This window comes from Brachypodium distachyon, chromosome 3, assembly GCF_000005505.3.
Source record: "Brachypodium distachyon strain Bd21 chromosome 3, Brachypodium_distachyon_v3.0, whole genome shotgun sequence".
Lineage (NCBI taxonomy): Eukaryota > Viridiplantae > Streptophyta > Magnoliopsida > Poales > Poaceae > Brachypodium > Brachypodium distachyon.
Window position 1 is genome coordinate 8,303,575 of NC_016133.3, and position 21,804 is coordinate 8,325,378.

General features: G+C 41.3%; 4 protein-coding genes across 12 annotated transcripts; 2 read left to right on the plus strand and 2 right to left on the minus strand.

Annotated features, from left to right (window-relative positions):
• The first annotated feature begins 1,439 nt into the window (after positions 1 to 1,439).
• LOC100821721 (TOM1-like protein 9) lies at positions 1,440 to 7,326 on the plus strand. Its single transcript, XM_003572353.4, has 10 exons — positions 1,440 to 1,812; positions 2,690 to 2,768; positions 3,427 to 3,525; positions 3,608 to 3,721; positions 3,978 to 4,126; positions 4,346 to 4,427; positions 4,652 to 4,737; positions 5,211 to 5,390; positions 5,564 to 6,057; positions 6,381 to 7,326. Exons 1-10 carry the CDS (start codon positions 1,712 to 1,714, stop codon positions 7,031 to 7,033), a joined length of 2,037 nt encoding a protein of 678 aa, XP_003572401.1. The 5' UTR covers positions 1,440 to 1,711; the 3' UTR covers positions 7,034 to 7,326.
• Positions 5,354 to 12,723, minus strand: LOC100845397 (proteinaceous RNase P 1, chloroplastic/mitochondrial). 9 transcript variants are annotated; one of them, XM_024460919.1, is made up of 9 exons: positions 11,060 to 12,722; positions 10,343 to 10,385; positions 10,215 to 10,270; positions 9,942 to 10,123; positions 9,476 to 9,596; positions 9,001 to 9,069; positions 8,329 to 8,529; positions 6,337 to 6,494; positions 5,354 to 5,742 (listed from the first exon to the last, which is right to left on the minus strand). In XM_024460919.1, exons 1-7 carry the CDS (start codon positions 12,650 to 12,652, stop codon positions 8,395 to 8,397), a joined length of 2,199 nt encoding a protein of 732 aa, XP_024316687.1. In that variant the 5' UTR covers positions 12,653 to 12,722; the 3' UTR covers positions 5,354 to 5,742; positions 6,337 to 6,494; positions 8,329 to 8,394. The 9 variants fall into 9 exon arrangements, with proteins under 9 accessions (XP_024316687.1, XP_024316688.1, XP_024316686.1 ...); XM_024460920.1 differs by lacking the exon at positions 6,337 to 6,494; XM_024460918.1 differs by lacking the exons at positions 5,354 to 5,742; positions 6,337 to 6,494 and adding an exon at positions 7,987 to 8,150.
• A 2,174-nt stretch (positions 12,724 to 14,897) lies between these two features.
• LOC100825318 lies at positions 14,898 to 17,369 on the minus strand. Its single transcript, XM_003572363.4, has 3 exons — positions 17,170 to 17,369; positions 16,961 to 17,079; positions 14,898 to 15,185 (listed from the first exon to the last, which is right to left on the minus strand). Exons 1-3 carry the CDS (start codon positions 17,289 to 17,291, stop codon positions 15,166 to 15,168), a joined length of 261 nt encoding a protein of 86 aa, XP_003572411.1. The 5' UTR covers positions 17,292 to 17,369; the 3' UTR covers positions 14,898 to 15,165.
• Positions 17,370 to 17,464: 95 nt separating this feature from the next.
• On the plus strand, positions 17,465 to 20,710 carry LOC100830527. The gene is made up of 5 exons (XM_003572375.4): positions 17,465 to 17,677; positions 18,313 to 18,401; positions 19,375 to 19,448; positions 19,881 to 19,962; positions 20,076 to 20,710. The coding sequence occupies exons 2-5, from the start codon at positions 18,323 to 18,325 to the stop codon at positions 20,321 to 20,323; spliced, it is 483 nt and encodes a 160-aa protein (XP_003572423.1). The 5' UTR covers positions 17,465 to 17,677; positions 18,313 to 18,322; the 3' UTR covers positions 20,324 to 20,710.
• The last annotated feature ends 1,094 nt before the right edge of the window (positions 20,711 to 21,804 follow it).

A 21,804-nucleotide genomic window follows, 5' to 3' on the forward strand; every position in this document is an offset into this window, starting at 1 on the left:
CATGTCCTTCCGCAGCTCCGTGTCTCCAAAGTTGCCTGAATCGGACGGACAGCAACGGTCAACTCACACGTGCCGGTGGCTTGTCCATCTTGTTCGAAAAGGAGCGAACAGTGAACCGGGAGCAGTTGCGCAGCCAACTTTTAGCAAACTACAGCCTGGACTCCAATATTATCGGCATATAATTTATGTATCCTAGTCATCGCCGGCACTAAACAAAGGGAGTCGTCGACGCCGTGTGGAGCAGGTTCGCTTGCCCGTCCTCGTCAACCGCCATGCACACATAACTCCACTGGAATTCTAATTTCGTTGCTTGGAAAATGGCCGGTCGTACTAGTAACTGGTGGAGTGGAATCACGTAAGCATGCTAGGACGGGTCAACGTGGAACAGGAGACCCAACAAAGTTAATGCTCCAAAGACGAATCCAGCATTCTGATGTTTACTGCTTGACTTGATTTGAGTGCAGCTTCCACCATCTTTGCTGCTTTCGGTGATAAACCCAAATTTTGGATTACACTCAGATTTGTCCATATGGCCAAATGTCACTTGGAATTTTCTTGTTTCAAATTTGTCACTTAATTTTGCATGAGGTACAAATATGCCACTACCGTTCGTTACCGCTAGTTAACCGTTAAATAAGAGACGAAAAGACAATTTTGCCCCTAAATAGGATGATTTCCCCTTTAGAACAAAGTACTCATTTAAAAAAAATTATAATTCTAGATTTTTAAGATTTCAGTAATACACTATCTCGGAGTAAGTTTCAGTAAAATCCTATAATTATTACTCATTTTAATTTTCAGTTTTTATATATAAGGCGTATAAAGTTTTCTTCAAATTTGTGAAATATAAGACACAGAAATCTGCAACAGCCCACGTGAGCCCACTTTCGCATGCCAGCAGAAAAATCGGCAACAAGTCATTGCATTAGCAGAGAGAGAAAAAGAGTTTTCCTTTTGTGCATGTACACATGTACAGGAGCAAGGCAGTTGCTCTCTGGTAGATAAGCCTCAAGTCAAGACAATCGTTAGCTGCGTTAATTTCGTGCAAAAATTATAATGTCTTACATAAAAAAAAAGAGGAAGTACTATCTTGGAGCAAATTTGTCTTTTTCATCTCTTAATGGTCAACGGGATAAGGAAAATCTAGATGGAAAATTTGGAATAAGAAAAATTTAAGTGACATTTGGACATATTACAAAATTTGAGTGACAAATATGAAATTCTCTCGTGGCAAAGAGCATACTGTGACTTGACTTGATTTGAGTGCAGTTTCCACCATCTTTGCTGCTTTCTGTGAGTACATGATACAGCTGGATATATACTGACATTATGTTTGCAATCACGTTTATGACAAGATGGTCCGGAAGCAACATTGTGATACGACAGCAACCCGAAATACCATTTCCAAGGCGGTTAAAGAAAGAAAAGGCAACGAGGAAAAGGAAGACGAAACGAACGAGAGCCACCAGGGCAGACCGGCCAAACAGAACCAAGGAAGGAATCGGGCGGCGGAAAGGGACCAACAGCGTATAGGGATCATCGAATCATCGCTGTGGCCGCCGCCCTCCGTCCAGACACACGAATCCTTCCTCCGCCCACAAAAAGCTTCCTTTTCCATTTCCCTTGGCTTTTCCTTCCTGGTCTGGAGGGCGGACGGTGGCCGGCCAAAAAGAAGGCACGCGGAGGGAGGGAATTTGCCAAGGGAGCGGAGATGCCGTCGCCGCTGGTCGACCGCGCCACGAGCGACGTGCTCATCGGCCCCGACTGGGCGATGAACCTGGAGATCTGCGACACCCTCAACCGCGACCCTGGGTGAGGACGCAAGCACAACGATTCTCCTATCTCTTTTCTGCGTTTTCAATTAATTTTACTGTTGTATTGGCTACTTCTGTTTTAAAAACTTCCATTTTGCTTTTGCGGCTGACCTTTTTTTAATTGGGGGCATGAGTTAATCTCTGTTATGTTGCGTATTGAAGAAACTGCGTTTGTAATTAATTTTCAAAAATAATACTGTAATTTCGATGACCTCCGGGTTCATGCTGATTTGGGCACATGGATAAATGTTCGTGATGGGTCTCGTTCTGAATTATGCTAGGATAACTTTTATATCAGTAAAAACGTGCACAAAGGTGTGTCCACTCAACTCCCTCTGGGTTTATAGGGGACGTTGTGGGTTTTCAGGGTTGTGAATTTTCTGTGGTTAAGGATTTGAGGCATGCAAGTGTATCTGTGAATCTTGAATCGTGTTATATACAGCTGTTGAGATTTTTGGTTGAAATCTCCGGCCTCTACATCAAAATGATGTACACAGCCACATACAACTGTTGAGATGTGATGTTGTTCACATCAAAATGGAAGTTTTGTGATTGGTTTTGCGTTGAAAAGCTTCGTTGAAAGATTCAATATTCGCAAGTCTTGCTATTTAATTTTGTTGTTCACATTTTCAAGTAATTTTAAATTTATCAAACTCTTGATTTAGAGATTATTATCAAACCATTTAATTAAACGTAAGCCCTTTTCAGAACAGAACTGTTGCATCGATGTTAGTTCTATTTGAGTTTTTTCCAAATCTTCATCATAGCTAGAGTTCCTGCTTAACTTTTAGTCAGCTCAGCATTTCTACAAAGTACTTCCGATGTGCTGTTATCAGTTTGTTCTAAATATCTTTGTGTTGTTATTATATTCATAGGAAAGCCAAAGACGCTGTGAAGTCTCTGAAAAAACGCATTGCACACAAGAACTCAAAGGTCCAGCTTCTTGCACTCACGGTAAGTATGATTTTGAAACCGACCATCTTGGTATAAGAATTTGACTCATCTATTCTTAGTTCTTTGCTAGGGACTATGTGAAAGGCTGGTTGATTTGTTCTCTTTGATGTAGTGTGACCATCCATATGATCTGTACCTATGTACATTTTCTTCAATCTCTGAATGCCTGCCTGATATTCTTTCCAATTCATGCGCATATTTGCACGAGCCCACGTAGCATGTAGCAAACTAGAAATTCAGTACTTCACATCAGAAGGAAGATTAACGACACAGTTAGGCGGCTAGGGTTCTTGCCAGGTGATTGCACAATTAGGATTGAATGACAGGAACTTGTATGCTTTGATTGATAAATGAACTGAGAAATGCAGCCAAAAGGGGATATAACAGGAATATACATAGCTAGCACATTGGCCATTGATGGAGGCTCTTTTTTATGTCTACTGTACTTGTATTTGAGACCTGATGATGCCTGCAATTTACTCCACATTTTTTTTACTGTTTCTAAACTGCAATCTTATTTACTTTATGGTATTCTGGTAGAAGGGTAAAATAATTTTTTTGCAGTGTTCTGCATTTGGAATGTGATTTGAAATGGTAGGTATGCTTAAGTAATCATTTACTGAACTACTACATCAGTACATCGGTTTCCTTATTTCAGTTGCTGGAGACTATGATTAAGAATTGTGGGGACATTGTCCATATGTATGTTGCTGAGAGAGACATACTTCATGAAATGGTGAAGATAGTTAAAAAAAAGGTATGTGTGGACATTTCAAACTATGAAGTTTACTGCTGGTCAATAATAAGCCTCAATATCTTTATTTGTGTGGTGTTCATAGCCTGATTTTCACGTAAAAGAGAAGATTCTCACTCTGATAGACACTTGGCAAGAAGTTTTCGGTGGTGTACGTGCAAGATATCCACAGTATTATGCAGCATACCAGGAGCTCTTGGTAATATTACACACATCATATTTGTATATGTTGTGATATTTTAATTATGTCAGATTTTTGCAAGCTCAATTTCCCCACAAAGGTTGCCATCTTCCAATATTGCAGTAACAGGAATAACCAACATTTATATTTGATTTTTAAGCTTACAATTGATGATCATGTAAGAATGTGATCATGCTATTTCAAAATTAATATTATGTGTTCGATATCAAAATTTTGTGAACTTATTTTACTCCAACTTCCTTCCATATGCCAGCGTGCTGGAGCCATATTTCCTGAAAGACCAAATGGTTCTGTACCAATATTTACTCCTCCACAAACTCGGCCTCTAAACTATCCCCTTCCTTTGCGCGATGCTGAGCAAGAGGCCCCTGAATCGTCAATGCAGGATTTCCCTTCCATAAGGTATCCCAGCTTATGAAAGTTCTATCATACAATAGACATGTTTAACTACTGAACTGAAGTAGCTAAGAACACAATTGAAGAATCATGCAATGTATCTCAACAATTTGGGTTGCACAAATACAATTTCCTCCTTGGATCTGTATTATGATTCTATTCATGAAAGATTTGAAATCTGAACCTCTGCTTCAATTTTGAAAATGATCATTGTTGTTTCACCAGCCTGACAGAGATTCAGAATGCACGGGATATCATGGATGTTCTTTCAGAGATGCTGAATGCTTTAGATCCTGGTAAAAAAGAGGTACTTTCCTGATGCACCCGGAGTTATGAATCTATTCCAATGAAGTTGGTATGGGACCAATCAAGCAAGTTTAGTGTTATGGAATCAGAAAATTCAAGTGACATCAACAGGGTGATACATGTAACAAAAAATTAACTAGGAACCGTCTTCATCAGCTCTAAACTTGTTCAATTGAAATCAATCTACTCTCACTTCAAGATTTCTAAGTTAAACTATATATGCAGGAACTTCGGCAGGAGGTCATTGTTGACCTTGTGGATCAGTGTCGTTCCTACAAGCAGAGAGTGGTACAACTTGTCAACAGTACCTCGTATGTTTCTTGGGTGTCTTTGCCAGTTCATATGCTCTTTAGAAGTGTAATTCATCTAGTGCTGCACACAATATAGAACCAATAATTGATACTCTTGTTCCAAGTGTAAATGAGCCCAATCAATGCGGCAACTGAAGGGAAACATTACATTTGTTATGTATGTATGCAATGTTTGAAGAACTACTGGCAGTAATGTTTGTCTGTTTACGTCTTGATGATAATTCCAGCTGCCAATTAGTAAACAAGTATCATACCAGAGTCCATATTGTATAGGGTGTTTATTTTATGCTGTGTAAAAGTTGACTACATGTATAGCGGTTTACATGTTTAAATAGACAGTTTACTGGTCTTGGAAGCTGGTTCTTATTTTGTTTCCTTTATTTATGCAGCTGCTTCTATCACTAGCATTTTGTTGCCATATGTTGCTCTGTATCAGTACAAGGCTTCTTATCTCAGATACTGAATTGATGCAGGGACGAGGAATTGCTGGGCCAGGGCCTTTCTTTCAATGATGATTTGCAGCGTGTCCTAGGAAAACACGATGCTATTGCTGCGGGCATAGCGGTTCTGGTCGAAAAGCCGAGATTACTCCAGGCCCAGATTGACAATTCTCCACTAGCAAAGCAAGATACTATAAAAGAATCAGTTCAAAGGTACATTATGTCAATATTTTGTTCAAGATATTCTACTAGAAATATACACTCGTAAGACATTATTTTGATACTAACTCTTTAGCAATCCTATTTACAGTTGACTGCCTGGGTTCACATCGCCAAACAGAACTGGCTGTTCTTCCTAAACATTTATCTTCCCTCTTATTTTTCAGGACTTCAGCAACTACAAGTGCAAGCAAGCAGTCACCCTTTGTGCAACTAGCACTTCCTGCGCCTCCATCATCTAGCAGTCCAAAAGCTGTTGTTGCACCTGCACCCAGTTTTGACCTCCTTAGTGGAGATGATTACATCAAACCTGAGCCTGCAAACTCACTGGCGCTTGTTCCTGTCACTGAATACTCAGCTTCAGACCAGAATGTATTAGCCCTTGCAGACATGTTTCAACAAAATAGCGCCACTGCCAACAAGAGCAACCAAAACCTTACAAACTCTTCTGTTTCATTAACTCCAAATTCTACTTTCCCCACATCTCTAGCATATCCTACTCCAGTGCAACCAATACTGCCCCAGCATCCCGCTTATTCAAATGGGGACATTTCTAATGCCATCGTACCTTATGATCAACAGTCTCAATTGAACTCCACAAGTTCATGGAATGGACATCCTGCTTACGGAATGAATTCTCAACGGCAAGCACTAAACTATGGTACACTACTTTACCAGTGATTTTTAGGCCTATAATAGTATCATGTGTCTATTTATTTCAAATTGAGGGGAAAACACCCACTGTATCCTTAATTACTCGATTTAATATTTCTAAATAGTGCCTAATATAGCCCAAGATAGGGGTAGAACTTTTCACGTTGAATAGAACATGTGGTTCTGTCTTCTAGAGGTAGTTTGGTATATTCCTGGGCTACAATAGTGGAGCCTATGCATTGTTAACTATTTAGCTTTTCAGCTTGGTCCAGAAAAGTATGCTCACCTCGTTGCCATGTCAAATAGCATTTGAAAATATCCTATTAACAGGTGTAGAGGATCAAAACGGAGACCTTCCACCACCACCCTGGGAACTTCAGCAGTCGATGGCTAACCAACCCCAAGACAACCAACTTGGTGCTATGTCATTGCAACCAGGACAACCTGTGGTCATGCAAGCCCAGTCAACACAAGTTAGTCAATTTGGTCAAGGATTTATGTCATCGCGACAAATGCCGAGGGAGCAACCAGGAGGAATGCACTTGCAACCAGAGCTCCGCACACAGAATAGGTCCCTACAACAATCACTGACACTGCCGAACATGCAATATGGGGTGTATCCTTCGATGCAAACTAACCAAGGAATGGGCATGAATTCCCAGTCAATGAGTGGAGGGGAGTTTTACGGCATGAACCATCAACAGTTGTATGCTCTCCAAATGGCCGGTTATGGGTATGGGCAGCAGTCTGGAGGCTACTATATTCCTAATGCCGCATATGCGTATACCAGCGCAAATGAGCTTTCCGAGAGAATGAATGGTATTTCAGTCCAAGATGGTACTTCGAATGGAGCAGCGGCATCCTTTTCCCTGAAGCACCCAAATAAAACAAGCCAACCAGAAGACTCTCTCTTTGGCGATCTTGTTAGTATCGCCAAAATGAAGCAGAACAAACCTGCAGCGGGTAAGGTCGGTGGCTTGTAAGAAGAATAATAGCTGAGTAGATGTGTTATTTCACCTCATTTGCCAGAAGCAAGAGTTTTTCTTCGTAGTACATAATTCTTTCACCACTTTTTGTGCGATGCTAGACGGCTTATTGATGTAAATTCTATTTTTAGGTAGAGATATATATTGAAAAATTTGTAAATCATGAATTGTGATTCATGTATGATTTGTCATAGCAAATGTGTTTATATAGTACAGTTATAAAATGTAGTGTCATCAACATCTATCTATACAAATATTAGGAAGTGACAAAGAGTTCACGGCATTACTACTATTACATCGACTTCTTTTAGAGAACCTCTTTTTTCAACTTTGGTAGATGTTCATTTCTGCATAATGTTTTCGGTTCAAGCAGATGGTATATTCTTGAAAATGTATCTTTACTAGAACTGTAGAATCACGTTGGATCTTAGATTATACCTGTTGTAGATGCGCAATTCGTTTTATCCAATCCTGACTTTGGTACATATGTCTTCTTTTTTCTTTTAATAACATAGTTTTACTCATGGTATCTTTAAATCCAACCAATATGAAGAGATCGGTGATTAGCAAATGAACTTACAATATCTCGTATTCCCTTAGGAGTTATAAGGTCACATTGTCATTTGTAGCAACTACGCCCACCATTTTATCCTAACAACATAATTTTAAGTTGGGAAAATTACAACCTATTTTAAGTGCAACATACCAAAATAAAACAACCCCCCTAAAGCTTAAAAATGCAACACCTCCAAAGTATAAAAAAGGTGCATGGCAACCCTATTGAAATTAGATACCAAGAGGTGGCAGGGAGTGAATTGCTGAAAGAATAATTAACCCCTTCTGTACATCATTAAAAAATAGGAGTTGAGATTGAAACCATTGCAAATATCTAAGGTCTCAAGGGAGGAATGTTGTGAAATGACACTTCCCAGGAAAATGGACAAATACGGTGAGACGAATAAAGTGCTATGCATATCTTTATAAAGTTGTAAATTTACATTGATCATACAACTTTAAAACGTTATAGAAAATGATATAGATGCGTAAAAACATAGCAACTTATGGATTATGATCCGGAGAGCCTCTGGTTTACTACGCCTTGTTAGAATATATCCTGTTTCAAGCAGAAGGCAATAAGTAGATGGCCTGCATACGCATGCATAGCTAACTTATCCATATAATATGGATGATCTCTATTGCGGAAATCTAATTACCTCAAGCTAAGGGCCTAGTTAAAAACTGTAGAAGTTCCACACACAGATAACATATGAATAGAGGGGAAATGAGATAACCTGATAGTCCAGAAAAGAATGGTCAACATTTAGCTTCACAAGGATTAAATATATGTTGTGATTTACTCATAGGTCTGAATTAACTCCTGCTTCATTATATAATGCCTGTGAACTGCGCCTCATCACACATAACCAGGTCCGTTCTTCCTCCAGCAAACTTTCCTCACTGAGAGGGATATGCCAATGACCTTTCTCCGATTCCTGGGTTTCAGAGAGAATGGGCAGAACAATTATAAAGTCTGTACAGATAAAGAACACAGGGCTAGATAAACCATATTCAAGCTTTTTGGAAACAAAAGCAGATGTTATTTGTGCATAATCAACAGCTACATGCCCAATTAGGTCTTGCCCAGGCCCCTGGTCTTGCTAATTAAAGGTCGGAGCTAGAACTACAGTTATTACAGCTGTACCGCCTAAAAAGGCCCGTTCAACATGGGCCTTTCATCAATGCTAACTGCTGATTTCATATCACAGTATCTGAGTGCATTCATCAGTGATAAACTTCCTAGATGGCCTCCTTAACGATCGAGAGATAAAGATATCAACGAACAAATCAATTAACCACAAGTTGGAGCCCCAAGGAGAGGAATTGATTCACTTAATATTTCACTCGAAGAGTACCCCATGGCTGCACACCACAAATTTAATATTATTTAATAGCTAAAACCAAACCTGAATTACAACTGAGCAAGGAGGTGGCATTTGAAATGTAACGCAGCTGTCACCAAAACTGAAGCGTACCTGATAGTGAAGATGACACTGAATGAGTTCTGCTACAAATATGCAATGATCTATAGATGTAGTGAGCAAGGGACAGTTCATCTTGTCATATTTCTTCATGTTTAAGCAATAATTTAGGAAGACAGTACAGGCTAATGAAAATATCAGGTGCTACTAATGTGCTACATTGTTTGGCCCTGAAACCTCATTTAGATACAACATATATTATCCCATGGCCTTCTAGCTTCTTTAGATATATGAATACATGTTCCCTGATATTGTTACCTACAATCATGCCCGTTATCTTCAACATTCAAATGAAATGTTTTATTCCCCACAATATAGCTTGTTCTTTTCGCTATATCCACACTAATGTAACGCAAGATCATGTTTGAACAGAGGAAAAGTAGATTCATAGATGAAGCACCTGATGCCTTTCCTTCCATTTGGGGAAGAAATCTTTTTCCAATAGCTGAAACGTGTGGTCTCTCATTTCATCATTGGTTATGATCAAGCATTTCCATCTGATAGCAGCATATAACCAGTACCTGAACTACATACCCATAAATTACTTACGGCACGAGCAGCATATGCCATTAGGAACAATTTATGGATTGATAGCAATAAGGAACAGGCAAAAATGAGAATTTTGTAAACTTTGGCCATGTAAAACGAATAACCAAAATCCACTCTCACCAAGGAGCAGCAAATACTAAGCATACGGTTCACAAAAACAAGTTGTTTTCTTTTACTTGACAAAACATTAATAATCGAGACAGATAATAGATACTACCACTAGACATTAATTAAACAGATTAGGCTTTTTAAAGGAACTAATTTCCATCTTCAGAGCAAATTTGCTGTAGACGTTCCTAGATGCATCTCAAGCTTACCAATCATCATTTGAACCAGTAGGCGTTTCATATATAATATCTGCTCGCTTCCAGTTTTCGACCCACTTATGATTAGCAGGATTCTTCATGTGCTTTCCAGTGAGATGCCTGTTGTGCACAACTATTAAAGGCCACTTTCTTGATGGAAACCTTTTCTGTATAGCATCAGCAACAGCATTAACCTGTCCAGTAAAATGATGAGCAGAAAATTAATTAATATTCGTTTGCTTAACAATATCTTAAGTAGAAAAAGATTTATCTCAACATACTTGCCTTACTCACAGAAAGATGTCTGTGGCTAAAAAGACCAACATTGGCAGCATCCATAACTGCTTCAAAAGGGCCATGATCATCCAGCCATTTCTGAACATGAAGAAATAATGTGCAGAAGTCAGATATACCTGAAGTAATCTCCATATATGGTGGGCTCCATGTATAGCGCATCTATCATATGGACACTTGGGTGAATAGATAAGCAACACACTTACTACCAATGAATCAGGTACAAAATAGTGCTGGTGCTAGTTTAAAATGTGCCACTGACGTGACAAACTAATTCTGATTTTTAGATACTAATTATTATTTTTCAAATATAGCAGTAGCACGTTTATTGACAAATTCATTTACAGTTTACAATGCAGAATAAATATATTCTATATTTGATAATTTACACAATCGTTTATAAATCCAGTCGTTTAAATACATATGCCAAACAGGATGGAGAATAACTAGAAGTTACAAAATGGTTGCTTCTTGCTGGTATTTCTTCTCAAATTATATAATTTGGATATTAGGTTTCAGACTATACAAATTATACTTGGAAAACTACTTTTCTTCACTCCTATGGTCTGGTCACCTTATCACCTACTCCTCCTGATTTGAGCAGTTAGATCTGCGGCAAACATTGAGACCGTCAACAGCGAGTCGACCTGTTGGGTGGGTAGTCTAATTTGTTTTATCCAGAACAAAGCATGATTATTTGCCATGCATGTTTATGTGACCTCAGTCAATATTTTCAGGAAAATCTAGTATAACCATATCAGTTCTGTATCATATTGGTAACACAAGGGCATCCACATAGTTAAAAAATAAGAAAATAGCAATCTGAGGTAGATCACCTGAAAGTTATCGAAGTTCGAAGTCCTCTCTCTCTTGAGAGCCAATGTTGCCACTAATGTGGCAAAATCTTCCGTCTCTTTTGGATCAAGGTCTATAATAGCTAACTTGCCTCCACAAGCAAGGCAGACGCCATTCTTGTCAATGTGTGAGCGTGTTATGGTCCATTTCCCCCTCCCTAACCAGCCCAAACCATGCCAACCCCCTCCATGATTTTCAATCTCTTTTGCTAAAGCACAGGCATCCCACTTTCTCTTCCCCACTTTAGATGCTGTTGAGCTCCTGAACCAAGCCTCAATTTGTTCAGCTGTGGATGGAGATACCTGTCTTACAGTATTCCTGAACTTATGCAGCAAATAATAGACCCTGTCCCCCCGTCTGGCGACCACACTAGCCCTAAGAAGCATCTCCAACTCAGGCTCTTCAGGTGTGACCCCAGACTCCAACATATGGGCTTCCACTTCAAATGCCTTCTCAACATTTCCGCTATCACAAAATGCCGTTAACGCAGGACCATATGAGCGCAACTTAGGAGTTATACCCAGCTCTTTCATTTGTTTGACAATCTCAAAGGCCATGTCACCATTCCCCATGGACGTTGCCATACGGGCCACTCCAGTCAACGCAGCCTTGCTCATTGCAACTCTCTCTTTCTCCGAGCACATCTTCTCAAATATCTCAAACCCTCGAGTCCGTGCATACTCTCTGATTTCATCACTTACCGGTATGCTGCTACCTATTTGCACTGAAGGAAACAGAATAGTCTCATTTCCCTCCTGGTTTTGAACATGGCCTTCAGGTACATTGCTGTCCTCCGGATGGCCCGAGCTTTCGACAGAAGCTGGATCTAATTTGCCGGCACTGCCACTTTTTGCTGGTTGCACAATCCCGAGGGCGGCAGAAGAACACAGGTAAAGCAGCACATTGTAATGGTGCTGCCCCATCCTGATCCCCTCCTTCACTGCAGAATCGTACAGGTTGATCGCTCCGATTACGTCTCCTCTCTTTGAGCACAAATCCAGCGCAACTCTTAGCATGACTCCCTGCTCAGAACTCTTTAATCTCTTCCCCCTCTTCAAATTTCCTCCTCTATCCTCACCTCTTGGGGACAAATTTCCCAAATTTCCATCCTTACCAGATTCCTGCACCCGCATTCCACCTCTCGTCCAGCGTCTATCACGCCTGCGTCCTTCAGATTCCCCAGTCCTCGCCGGGCCTCCCCTCCAACCCCTCTCTTTGACATCCCTGTCCGTGCCTTCTCCGAGCACTAGCCTGCTGTCCCCTCTTCTCCAGCGTCTCGTCCGGTTCCTTCCATGTCCTGACGAAACGCTCGCCTCGACCTCTCGAGTCACATCGCCCTGCGCCGCTGTACATGAGACGACGGGTGAACCTGCTGCACCTTCCTCGGTTCTTGGGGTACCGCCGTTTGCTACGCCGCCAGGATTGCGGTCCCTGAGGGGCAATACGTCGAGCAGGTTACGAGCGTGGCATGGGAGTGGAGAAAAGAGATAACTAAGAGCGACGGAGGGCAAGGAGACGGCGGGGAAGCGGCGGAGGTGGGCGGGCAGAGGGCGGGGAGCGAAGAGTGAGACCATGGCTCGCTCCCATAAGAGCGGGAGGGAAGCGAGTGTACCGAGCCACCGAGGGAGGTTTTAAGCGAGGCCAGGACGGAGCAGGGATAAGAAGATAGCACTGGATAATGGATAGTCAAAATGTAACTGTCCATGGATATCCAGTCTATGAATGACGGGTATGAAACAGGTTCTTGCTTCATGGATATTCACGAATGGATATTTGCAAACTCGTGGAGGAGCGGGCACGGATATCACATTTGATTTATCGATATCCATAAATATCTGATATTTAATAAAATAAATAAATTACTGACATGTGAATTCATTATTTAGCTATTTGAGTGATATATAAATAGTTCCTCTTTCCACTCAAGGCTAACCTAACTCCCCCAGTCCCACCCCATGATGCCGTTGTTTAAGGCATTTTAAGGTATTTTATGTTGCTCGATGGAGCTTCATGGATCCCAAATACCTGGTGGATATGGATATTGTTTTCGTTCCACGGATACTTTCGTGGATGGATAGTGAATTTGAATATGGATGTGGATATGGATGTGCTCCGCTCGTCAAGACCCACCCCATTGCCATCCCGAGGATAACGTTACGTGAAAAAAGGTCTTCTTTTTGGCCGGGGCTATATGAAAATCTAAAAAAAAAGACTCTTCTTTTTCAAAACAAATCCAGATATTTTGCACATGATAAAAAGATTCATGCTGCCTAACTTTGTACTAAATCCAAAACACTTATTATGAATCGGAGGGAGTAGATTTTATAACAAAGACCCATAAAATACTTTATGACCGTATGAACTTCTCATCGACATATGGTTGTTGTATGAGGGGGCAAGCAGAAAGTTGTTGATGTGGACTGTTTTTGTGTTCTACATCAGCATTTGGCATTGGAGAGTTGAGCCATCGGCGGATCCAGAAAAGAATTTGAGAGGGGGCAAAGTGGTGCAAAATGGATCAGATAAGAGGTCATTCTTCTCATAAATGAACCAAAAAATCAAGTGGAGGCAGCTGCCTCGTAGCCCTCCATGATTGGGCTCCATTGTTGGGTATGTTTTGGGTTCCATTGTTTGGGCATGTTGTGTTTGTAGTTTTCAATCTGAAGTTCCGCAAATTTTTTTAGGGGGTGAAGTCCTGCAACTGAAGTGTGTAGCAGCAGCAGTAATTTTTTTTTAATAAATAGGAGCAGGTGAGCCCAACGCCGAGTTTTGCCTAAGCCCACCATTTGATCGGTTGAAAGTACTCAAGCTATTCCTGAAAAAACTCTTAGCACTACTGTGTGCAATGGTTAGAGCTTAAAACCGGATCTTCCAATACTTAAACCATCCTTAGCACTGCTTTTTGACTAACATTGATCATGCCCTAACATCTCGAATGATGGCATCGGGAGTAATTAATGACGGAGGAGATAACATCTCGAATGACGGCAACGGGAGTAATTGATGAATGACGGAGGAGATGCAACTTGCACTATTTTGGTTCTAGGTTCGAGTTCTATTTTCTTTGAGAGCAAATTTCAAGTTGAAGGGTTAAAAAATTCCCCTCATCTGTCCCATGCCAAAGCATAGGTCTAATTCCAGTTTTGAGCTGCGGTGGCGCTGTGTATGAGGTTCAGAGATTTTCTATGTCTGTCTGAGAAGCTCTTCTCTTTCAATGATGCTCTAGAGTTTTTTCTCTCCGCAGCCCTAGTTTTTTTTCCTATCATGGCAGACGAGTATGTGGCAACTTAAGTTGTTCAAAATAAATACAGCATGAAATTTATGAGCAAGGACAACAAGGCTGGTCAATTAACGCATGGGATTTATTACTCCCTCCGAAAGTGACGTGGATTTGTGTCAGAATTTATACAAATTCACATCACTTATTTCTGGACGGAAGGGTATGATATATGTGAATTCATCAAACCTCTCTCTGAAGTTTTGGGAGGCAAAGAATTTCCATGTAAGATAAGAATTAAGGTACATGGGTGCACCGATTGACGTTGCAAAAGCCTGAAGAAAATAATTATCGCTTTGTCATTGCCATTATCAAAAGCCTGCAGCTAACTCTTAACTTTTTTTCTAAAATTGGCCAACTCATATCCCATAATTCTTGTCAAAATATTACATGTATCTAGACGCTTTTTAAGAATAGATACATCTATTTTCGCTAATTTGAGACAAGAATTATGGAACGGAGGGAGTATTTGGCTAGCCAAATTTTTGATAGGTCAAGCTTGGACTCAACCCAACATATCTTCAGACTTTGAAAGAAGCTGAAACGATTCACAAAGAACATGTTATACGGGATGAATATCCAAGCATGATCAGTAAATACTCATACCACGCGAGAGCAAAATTACATACTCCACTCCAGTATAGCACAAAACATAACCCGCAGATTTTTTTTATCCATTGAACTGTTCACATCATGGCAAGACAGCTTCTTGTAAGCTCAATCACAGTTTTGATTGTAGAACTAACACAGGAAAAATTCAAAAGGTTGCTGAATTGTTCAGACCGTTACAACATAAATGAAACGGTGCTCTCATAAAGGCATGGAGTTACCTGCAAATCAAAAGAGAAAAGCGTCGTTTAAGTACTCTGCACTAATTTTATCATTACAGCGGCGTAGCAATACACACAAACTTTGTTAATTATACCTAGAATAACATGAAAAAACAATATAAACAACTAATAACATCAGAACTAAGCTAATTTCATAAGCAAGATTAAGATAAATGGTTGACTGATATTGTTAACTTTAGTAGCTCCTGATTCCTGAAGATGTATCCATCAATAAGGCATATTACAAGCAACACCGATCTATGCCTGTACATTTTCATTTGGACTGATGGATCTACTATTGTCAAACAATTTCTCACCTACACTGAAAAGGGTGCACAAGCAGTAGAAGTAAATACAGAAACAAGCCATTCAATTAGTCTAATTGCTATCTTCCTTAACTGGCAAAAGCTTCCATTTATATAACAAGCACATTGTCACAGCGGGCATAAGATCATTAACCTTACAATCTATTTAAATATTTAAATGTATGTAGCGCATATAACCAAACATGGCATATATTTGTATTGTGAGTAATGAGCTGTGTTGGCAAAGGCACACCTGTTTGTTCATAGCACCTTTTGCCTAAAAGTGGTACCGTCATGCTAGTATCAAACATTAGTGCGACCTAATTTTAGCATACTACAGTGAAAGGAGCCAAGGACATTTGCATTTTCTGGGCTCAGCACTGCGGATCACCATATTCAATATTTTACATGAGTTCACCGCAAAAAAAAGTTACATACTTCCTCCGTCCAACAAAAGATGTCTTAAGTTTGTCAAAATTTGGATGTATCTAGACATGACTTAGTGTATAGATGCATTCAAATTTAGTCAAAGTTTAGACATCCTTTGTTGGACGGAGGAAGTATATTATTTACATGAGTTCTTCTATTAATACCAGATGGTCCAGATCATGCCTGCACACTCAATATTTTCTACAATGCGACACCTGGCAATCACTAAAGGGCAACCATAGAGCACTACTGTGTTTATAAACACGGGTCCAATGGACCTATTACTAACCATTCCGTCGGGACAAAGAAAAAAACTCAAGACTCATTGGCAATTTGACATTCCTGACCACTTGAGCAAGCTATTGAATTAAGTGCGCATAAAAAAGGGGGGCAAGAAAAGCCAACATGTTCACAAAGATGGATATTTACTTTAAATAATAGGTCACCTATATAACGGCAAACACGAGCTGATACATTCACACTCCATGCAACCTAACAAGAGCGGTATGTACTTCCAGGATAAGTGGCCAACCTCAATCCACCTTCCTACCAAGGAACCACAAGCCACCTCCCATGAAGAATAGCAAAGTGACAAGTTGAAGCTCGTTTATCAGAAATAAAACCCATCATTTAACTATGATAATTGCAACAGATTTTTGCAACAAACAGAAGAACCAAATACAAATCATTTCCAGTTGCAAGACGTAGTAATCTTGCAAGAATAAGAGAACCTACTGAACCTAAGAGTTTCATTTCATCGTAACCAATTCTCCTGTTTTTCTCAATATATCATAACCATTTCAGTAAATGAAGCCAGGGATTATCACATTTTTGTAAAAGAAAAACTAATAACCAAAACCAAGATGTAGTATACTCCAGTATGCAAGCAGTCCATGTTCTCCCAGCACCTGACCAACTGAACCACCGACCAGCTACCGTACAGCCCACACCACCCCCTACTTATAGAGAAGCATGTAATTCCAACCAACTCAGAGGCTCAAGCAATTCCAATCGAAGCACATGCAAAGCAAAGAACCGCACCTTGGGGGATCAAACCCCAACTCTGGGACTCGGGCGCGATGGCCGACCGTAACCGCGCGGACGCGATGGCGCTGTGGAGCGGCAGCGCGGAGAGCAACGTCCCGGACACCAGAGGCAACCTGCAACAACCCCACGGAAGCACAGGGTCAGATGGAGCAGTACAGCTAGGGAGTGGAGGGGGGCGCTGCCCGGCGAGGGCGCGTGCGTGCCTGTTGATGCAGGAAGCGCGGCGGGAGGTCGGGAGGAGGGCGCTGGCGCTGCGGCCGAGGAGGGAGGAGGAGACGGCGCGGGCTATGACCCTAGATCGGGCGCCGACGGCAGAGATGGCCATTTTTGCAGGACTCGGTGGTGCTCGAGATCGCAGAGAGGATCAGGAGAGGGGTTTCGGTTTCGGGGTTTAGCCGCAGCCCGCAGCAGGTGACCTATTGGACTCTCGCCTACGTGTAGTTGGGCCTCATCTATGTCCCAATGGCCCATGAAAGTGGACGGTTTACAAAGCCCAAAACACTGGAAGCCGGATCCCCCACGCCGCCGGCCAAGGGGTGCCGTCCCGTCTCTCTCTGCCGATCCGTCGCTTGTCCGCAAGCGAAATCCGCCGAGAACTCTGGTTTCCCCTTTCCTCTCTGCTCCTGCCGCCTGCCGCATCGCCCCGACGGGTCCCAGCCAGAGGCGCAGTCCGCCTCCCTCTCCGGCGAGATTGTTCCAGCCAGCACCGAGGTGCGTGCTGCCCCATCTCTTTGTCTTTGCATTTTTTTCCCTCCCTTTACGCTCTTGACCTGAGTACCCGACGGTGCACCTGTACATGATGGGAGCGGATTCCGCCCGCCAGATTCTTGGATCTTCTGATAAAATTGAATGAAATTGTTTCCCTGCAAAAAAAAAATCGAATGAAATTGAGGATGAGGAGAGGCAAGATATGTAGGAGTATGTTGTTATGTGTTTTTTGTTTATGTGTATGCATCAGCAATTGTTGTGTTTGAACTAACCAATTTGTGAAAAAGAACAGAAAAATGAAGCTGTGAATTAGAGAGCAGAAGGGCAACTCAGCATTTAATAAGCTCAATAGCTCATTAGAGAGTAAACTTATTCGAATTTGTTAAAGAAAACGCTGACAAATCATCAAAATGAACGACCAACTTTTGGGATTATGTCAACGAACTTTGAGGGAAAACACCAGTTTCCCATTTAATAATTATCAATTACACCACCTGATCCTCCGTTATCTCATTCCCATTATGTTGACATTACGATTCTTTTCTGGGCCCTGCATCACCTTATTTCAGTTCTGCAACATTGAGCGTGGTATTTCATTTGTCAGGTCTAACAATGTTTTCATATGTTGGACATTGTAGGTCTTGAATTATGGCCACCATGTCAACACTGGCCACAGGCTTGTTGCCTGGAACTGTAATCACCAATGGTTTAACTCGCAGAATTCAAGGTAAACAATTAACTTTAAGATAGGCTGCCCAATGAATATGGTTGAATGTTTCATTTACTGGATAGAAATGTGACTTATACTTAAGAAAATTTGAGTTATGTTACAAATGGACACCCTTTGTTATTGCACATGTTGTGGCTGTTTAGATAATTTCTATTGCACATAATGAAGACCAAACTTCAAGGCAAAGATTCGACGGGTTGTTGCTACCAGATCTTTCACGGCATTTTCACCTCGATAACTAGTTCATGGAAGTTCACGCCACGAGAACCAAGATCCGAAGATCAAGCGTGAATCAACCCTGCCAGTAGTAGGAACCTAAACGCCACGTGAACTAACCCTTACATGTGATAAGGACCCGATCACAAGTCACAAGGTCCAATTGTTAAGCAGCCGTGCAAAATTTTCTAAAACTACCATATCCTAGTTCACGAAATAAAGGAAATAAGTAAACTAAGCAGGTTCCAATGGTTTTGGAATCTGTCCCATTGTTGTGCCATCTTTGTTATCTCTGCTGACTGCTGGTGAACCCCATTGGGTTCCCTTTAACAAGTGCAATTCTCTCATCTGTTGAGTCCTTCCTCCAGTCCAGTAGTCGTACAAATCCAAAGAAGTAGCAGCCGTGTATACTTTTTCTAGCTGCAGCAAAGCATGTCCCTAGACATAGTACAACCTGACTCGGTTCAGTTGGTCGTGCACGATTAAATAATATCTCTCCTTGACTCGTAATTAACATGGACTCCTCCCTGATATGCATCTCATACACCCACAAACTATGTCTGCATGTAGTAGTAACTGGTTGAGTTATTCTAGTCTGGAATGTTAAGGTCAAACTCTCTTCCTCTAAGCAATCATGGGTCTTATTACATACCTTATGGACCCTCTTTGACTAATATTTTTATATTCGGTATTTCTTTTTATCCTTATTTGTGTTATTTCAATGTTCTTTTGAATACCTTTAGTGTTTGTGTAGGCTCACAATGTCAGAGAACTCAAGTTAACTGCATCTCGTTTAAACGGGAAATTTCTACTAAAGTAACATCGAGGGTACGTCAGAATATTCGGTGGATCAGTAGCTACTTCCATCATCCTAAGTAAATTGAGTATCACTCAATTTAGTTATTTCTCTAGTATGAAATCTCGTTTGTTTTAAATTTGGAAGGAGTATCAATTATGATATTTTTCATGTTAAAAAATGATTAAGTTAGAAATAGAAGCTATGCATGCTTGTTACACTTTGTACCTGCTGATTTTAGTGCTTTACATATCTCATGGTTCATGGCATATATGTTTGTTTAAGATGTTGATATATAAAGTTGTTATAGTAGATAAAACAGCAATTTTAGAATAGGCGCATGGTGACTCTCAGGGAAATACTATATCTGGTTGTGAGTCTAGTTTGGTTAATTGCTTATGACCTGCTCTGCTATCAGATCCTTTCTTTGATCACCCTTGTTGTGACAACTCTATGTGCTGCAGAGTGTAAGATGCAATGCTGCTCAAACCCAAAGTGTTCAGCGCAAATCATCAACTGCGACTGTCAAACGATCTGATCCAAAAGGTGTTTATTTATTTATTTCTCATGCTGCATGTAATTGGATGTTCTAGTCACATTGCAGCGGGCACTTGATTATGACTGCTTAAGTTCACTTGTGTAATCTGTTAATGTTCCAGGGAAAACCCAAGCACCTAAACTGGACGATGGAAGTGGTGGGTTTCCTCCATTCCGTTTCGGCAAAGGAGGTGGGGGCGGTGGAGGGGGCGGTGGCGGCAGCAACTACTTTGGTGGATTCCTTCTCTTCACCATTGTGCTGCTCCTGGATTACCTCAAGGAGTTTGAGAAGAACCTGCTTGCTCGAAGGCAGCGTGCTGGAGATGATACAGACGATGCAGGCAACGGGCTGCTAGATCAATCATCGTGAATCTTATTAGCAGTAGCTCCTAGCGTTTTGATCTCTATGATTCTTCAAGGCTGCCCCTAGAACTGCAATCAGATAAGGTGTCTTGTTTACGGTATCCATGTCCTGGGAAAAACAGGTTTCATCAGTCATCACCATGAAGCCCAAATCGCAGAACTGTATTGGAGGTGCTGAAACTTCATCCGACGTGGCTGTTGTGCTGGAAACATAAGCGTGCCCCTAGTATAATCCAGCTAGGTTTTGCTTGCTGCCACACTTAAATTCACTGATCCACAGGTTTGAAATGCTTGCCATGGATGTGCTTCATGCAGAATCAACATAATGGAAATTATATTGTTCTTATGCTACTGTCCATTTGTTGCTGTTGGGGAAAACCATTATTGAGTGTTTGTTTGGTGCTTGAACCTAATGGGATGGAATTATAATAAGCAACACCAACCATCTCCCACCTAAGAAAAGGAGTGAAGAAACTGTTTGGGTGCTTTCCGCTGGCTGGTAGTTGATATGTACCCACGAATATTAATTCACTGTTGTTGTACCTTTCCATCCTGACTGAGTTGATACTGTACAATGCCATATTGAACTGTCACGCTCGATGTAAGCAAACACGTATTAAACGACTGACACATCCAGGGAACTATCTCGCTCGGTGTGCAGTGTAAGCAAACCAAACCCGCTCTAAAAGGGACAGAACAAGAGTTGCTACGTACTGCACATGAAAGCTCAACGGAATTCTCCGGATGTCAACCTCCGAGTCTGAAAAACATGTCGTAGGTTCTGAAAGCCTGGCCTGGATCCACGGTTGACCAACAAGGCCACTGCGAATGGCGCTTGATCGTTGCATTTTCGCAGCTCCTCCCGTGTGAATTCCTCAGACTCGGACCTGCTGGACACAGGACGACTTGTTTTTTTGGTCTAGTCTTGGTCCTTCTTTCTCTTGACCTCTTTTAGGAGACACCATCTAGGTCTTCACCCTCAGTCTATTTTGTTCCTACTCCCACATGTTCCGGACTTCCGGTCCATATTTTGTTCCTACTCCCACATGTTCCGGACTTCCGGTCCATATTGGGCAGGTCAAGCGAATTTAAACTCTGGTCTCGAGCAAATACTTGATCCTAAATTCTTTGACTCAAATTTGGTTAAATATGGGAGTATCTATTCTTAAAAAACGTCTAGATGCATGTAATATTTCGACAACAATTTAGAATCGGAGGAAGTATGTCTTGAATGCTTAATCCTCCCCGTTAATCAAATTATGTATGTCTAGAATGGTTAATACTCTCACTTGGGGAAGCGTGTGCGCATGGAGGAAACGTCGTTCGTCCTATACGGCCGAGCTGATCCTTATCTCACCGTTGCTTGATTGCGTTGCAAACGTGTCCGTCCATCAATTTCCGCTTCCCACCATCTCTTTCTTTCGTCATTTCCGTTGAACCATCTGTAGACCGCGGCACGGAGCAAACTTGCCTTTTGTCACTAGGGCA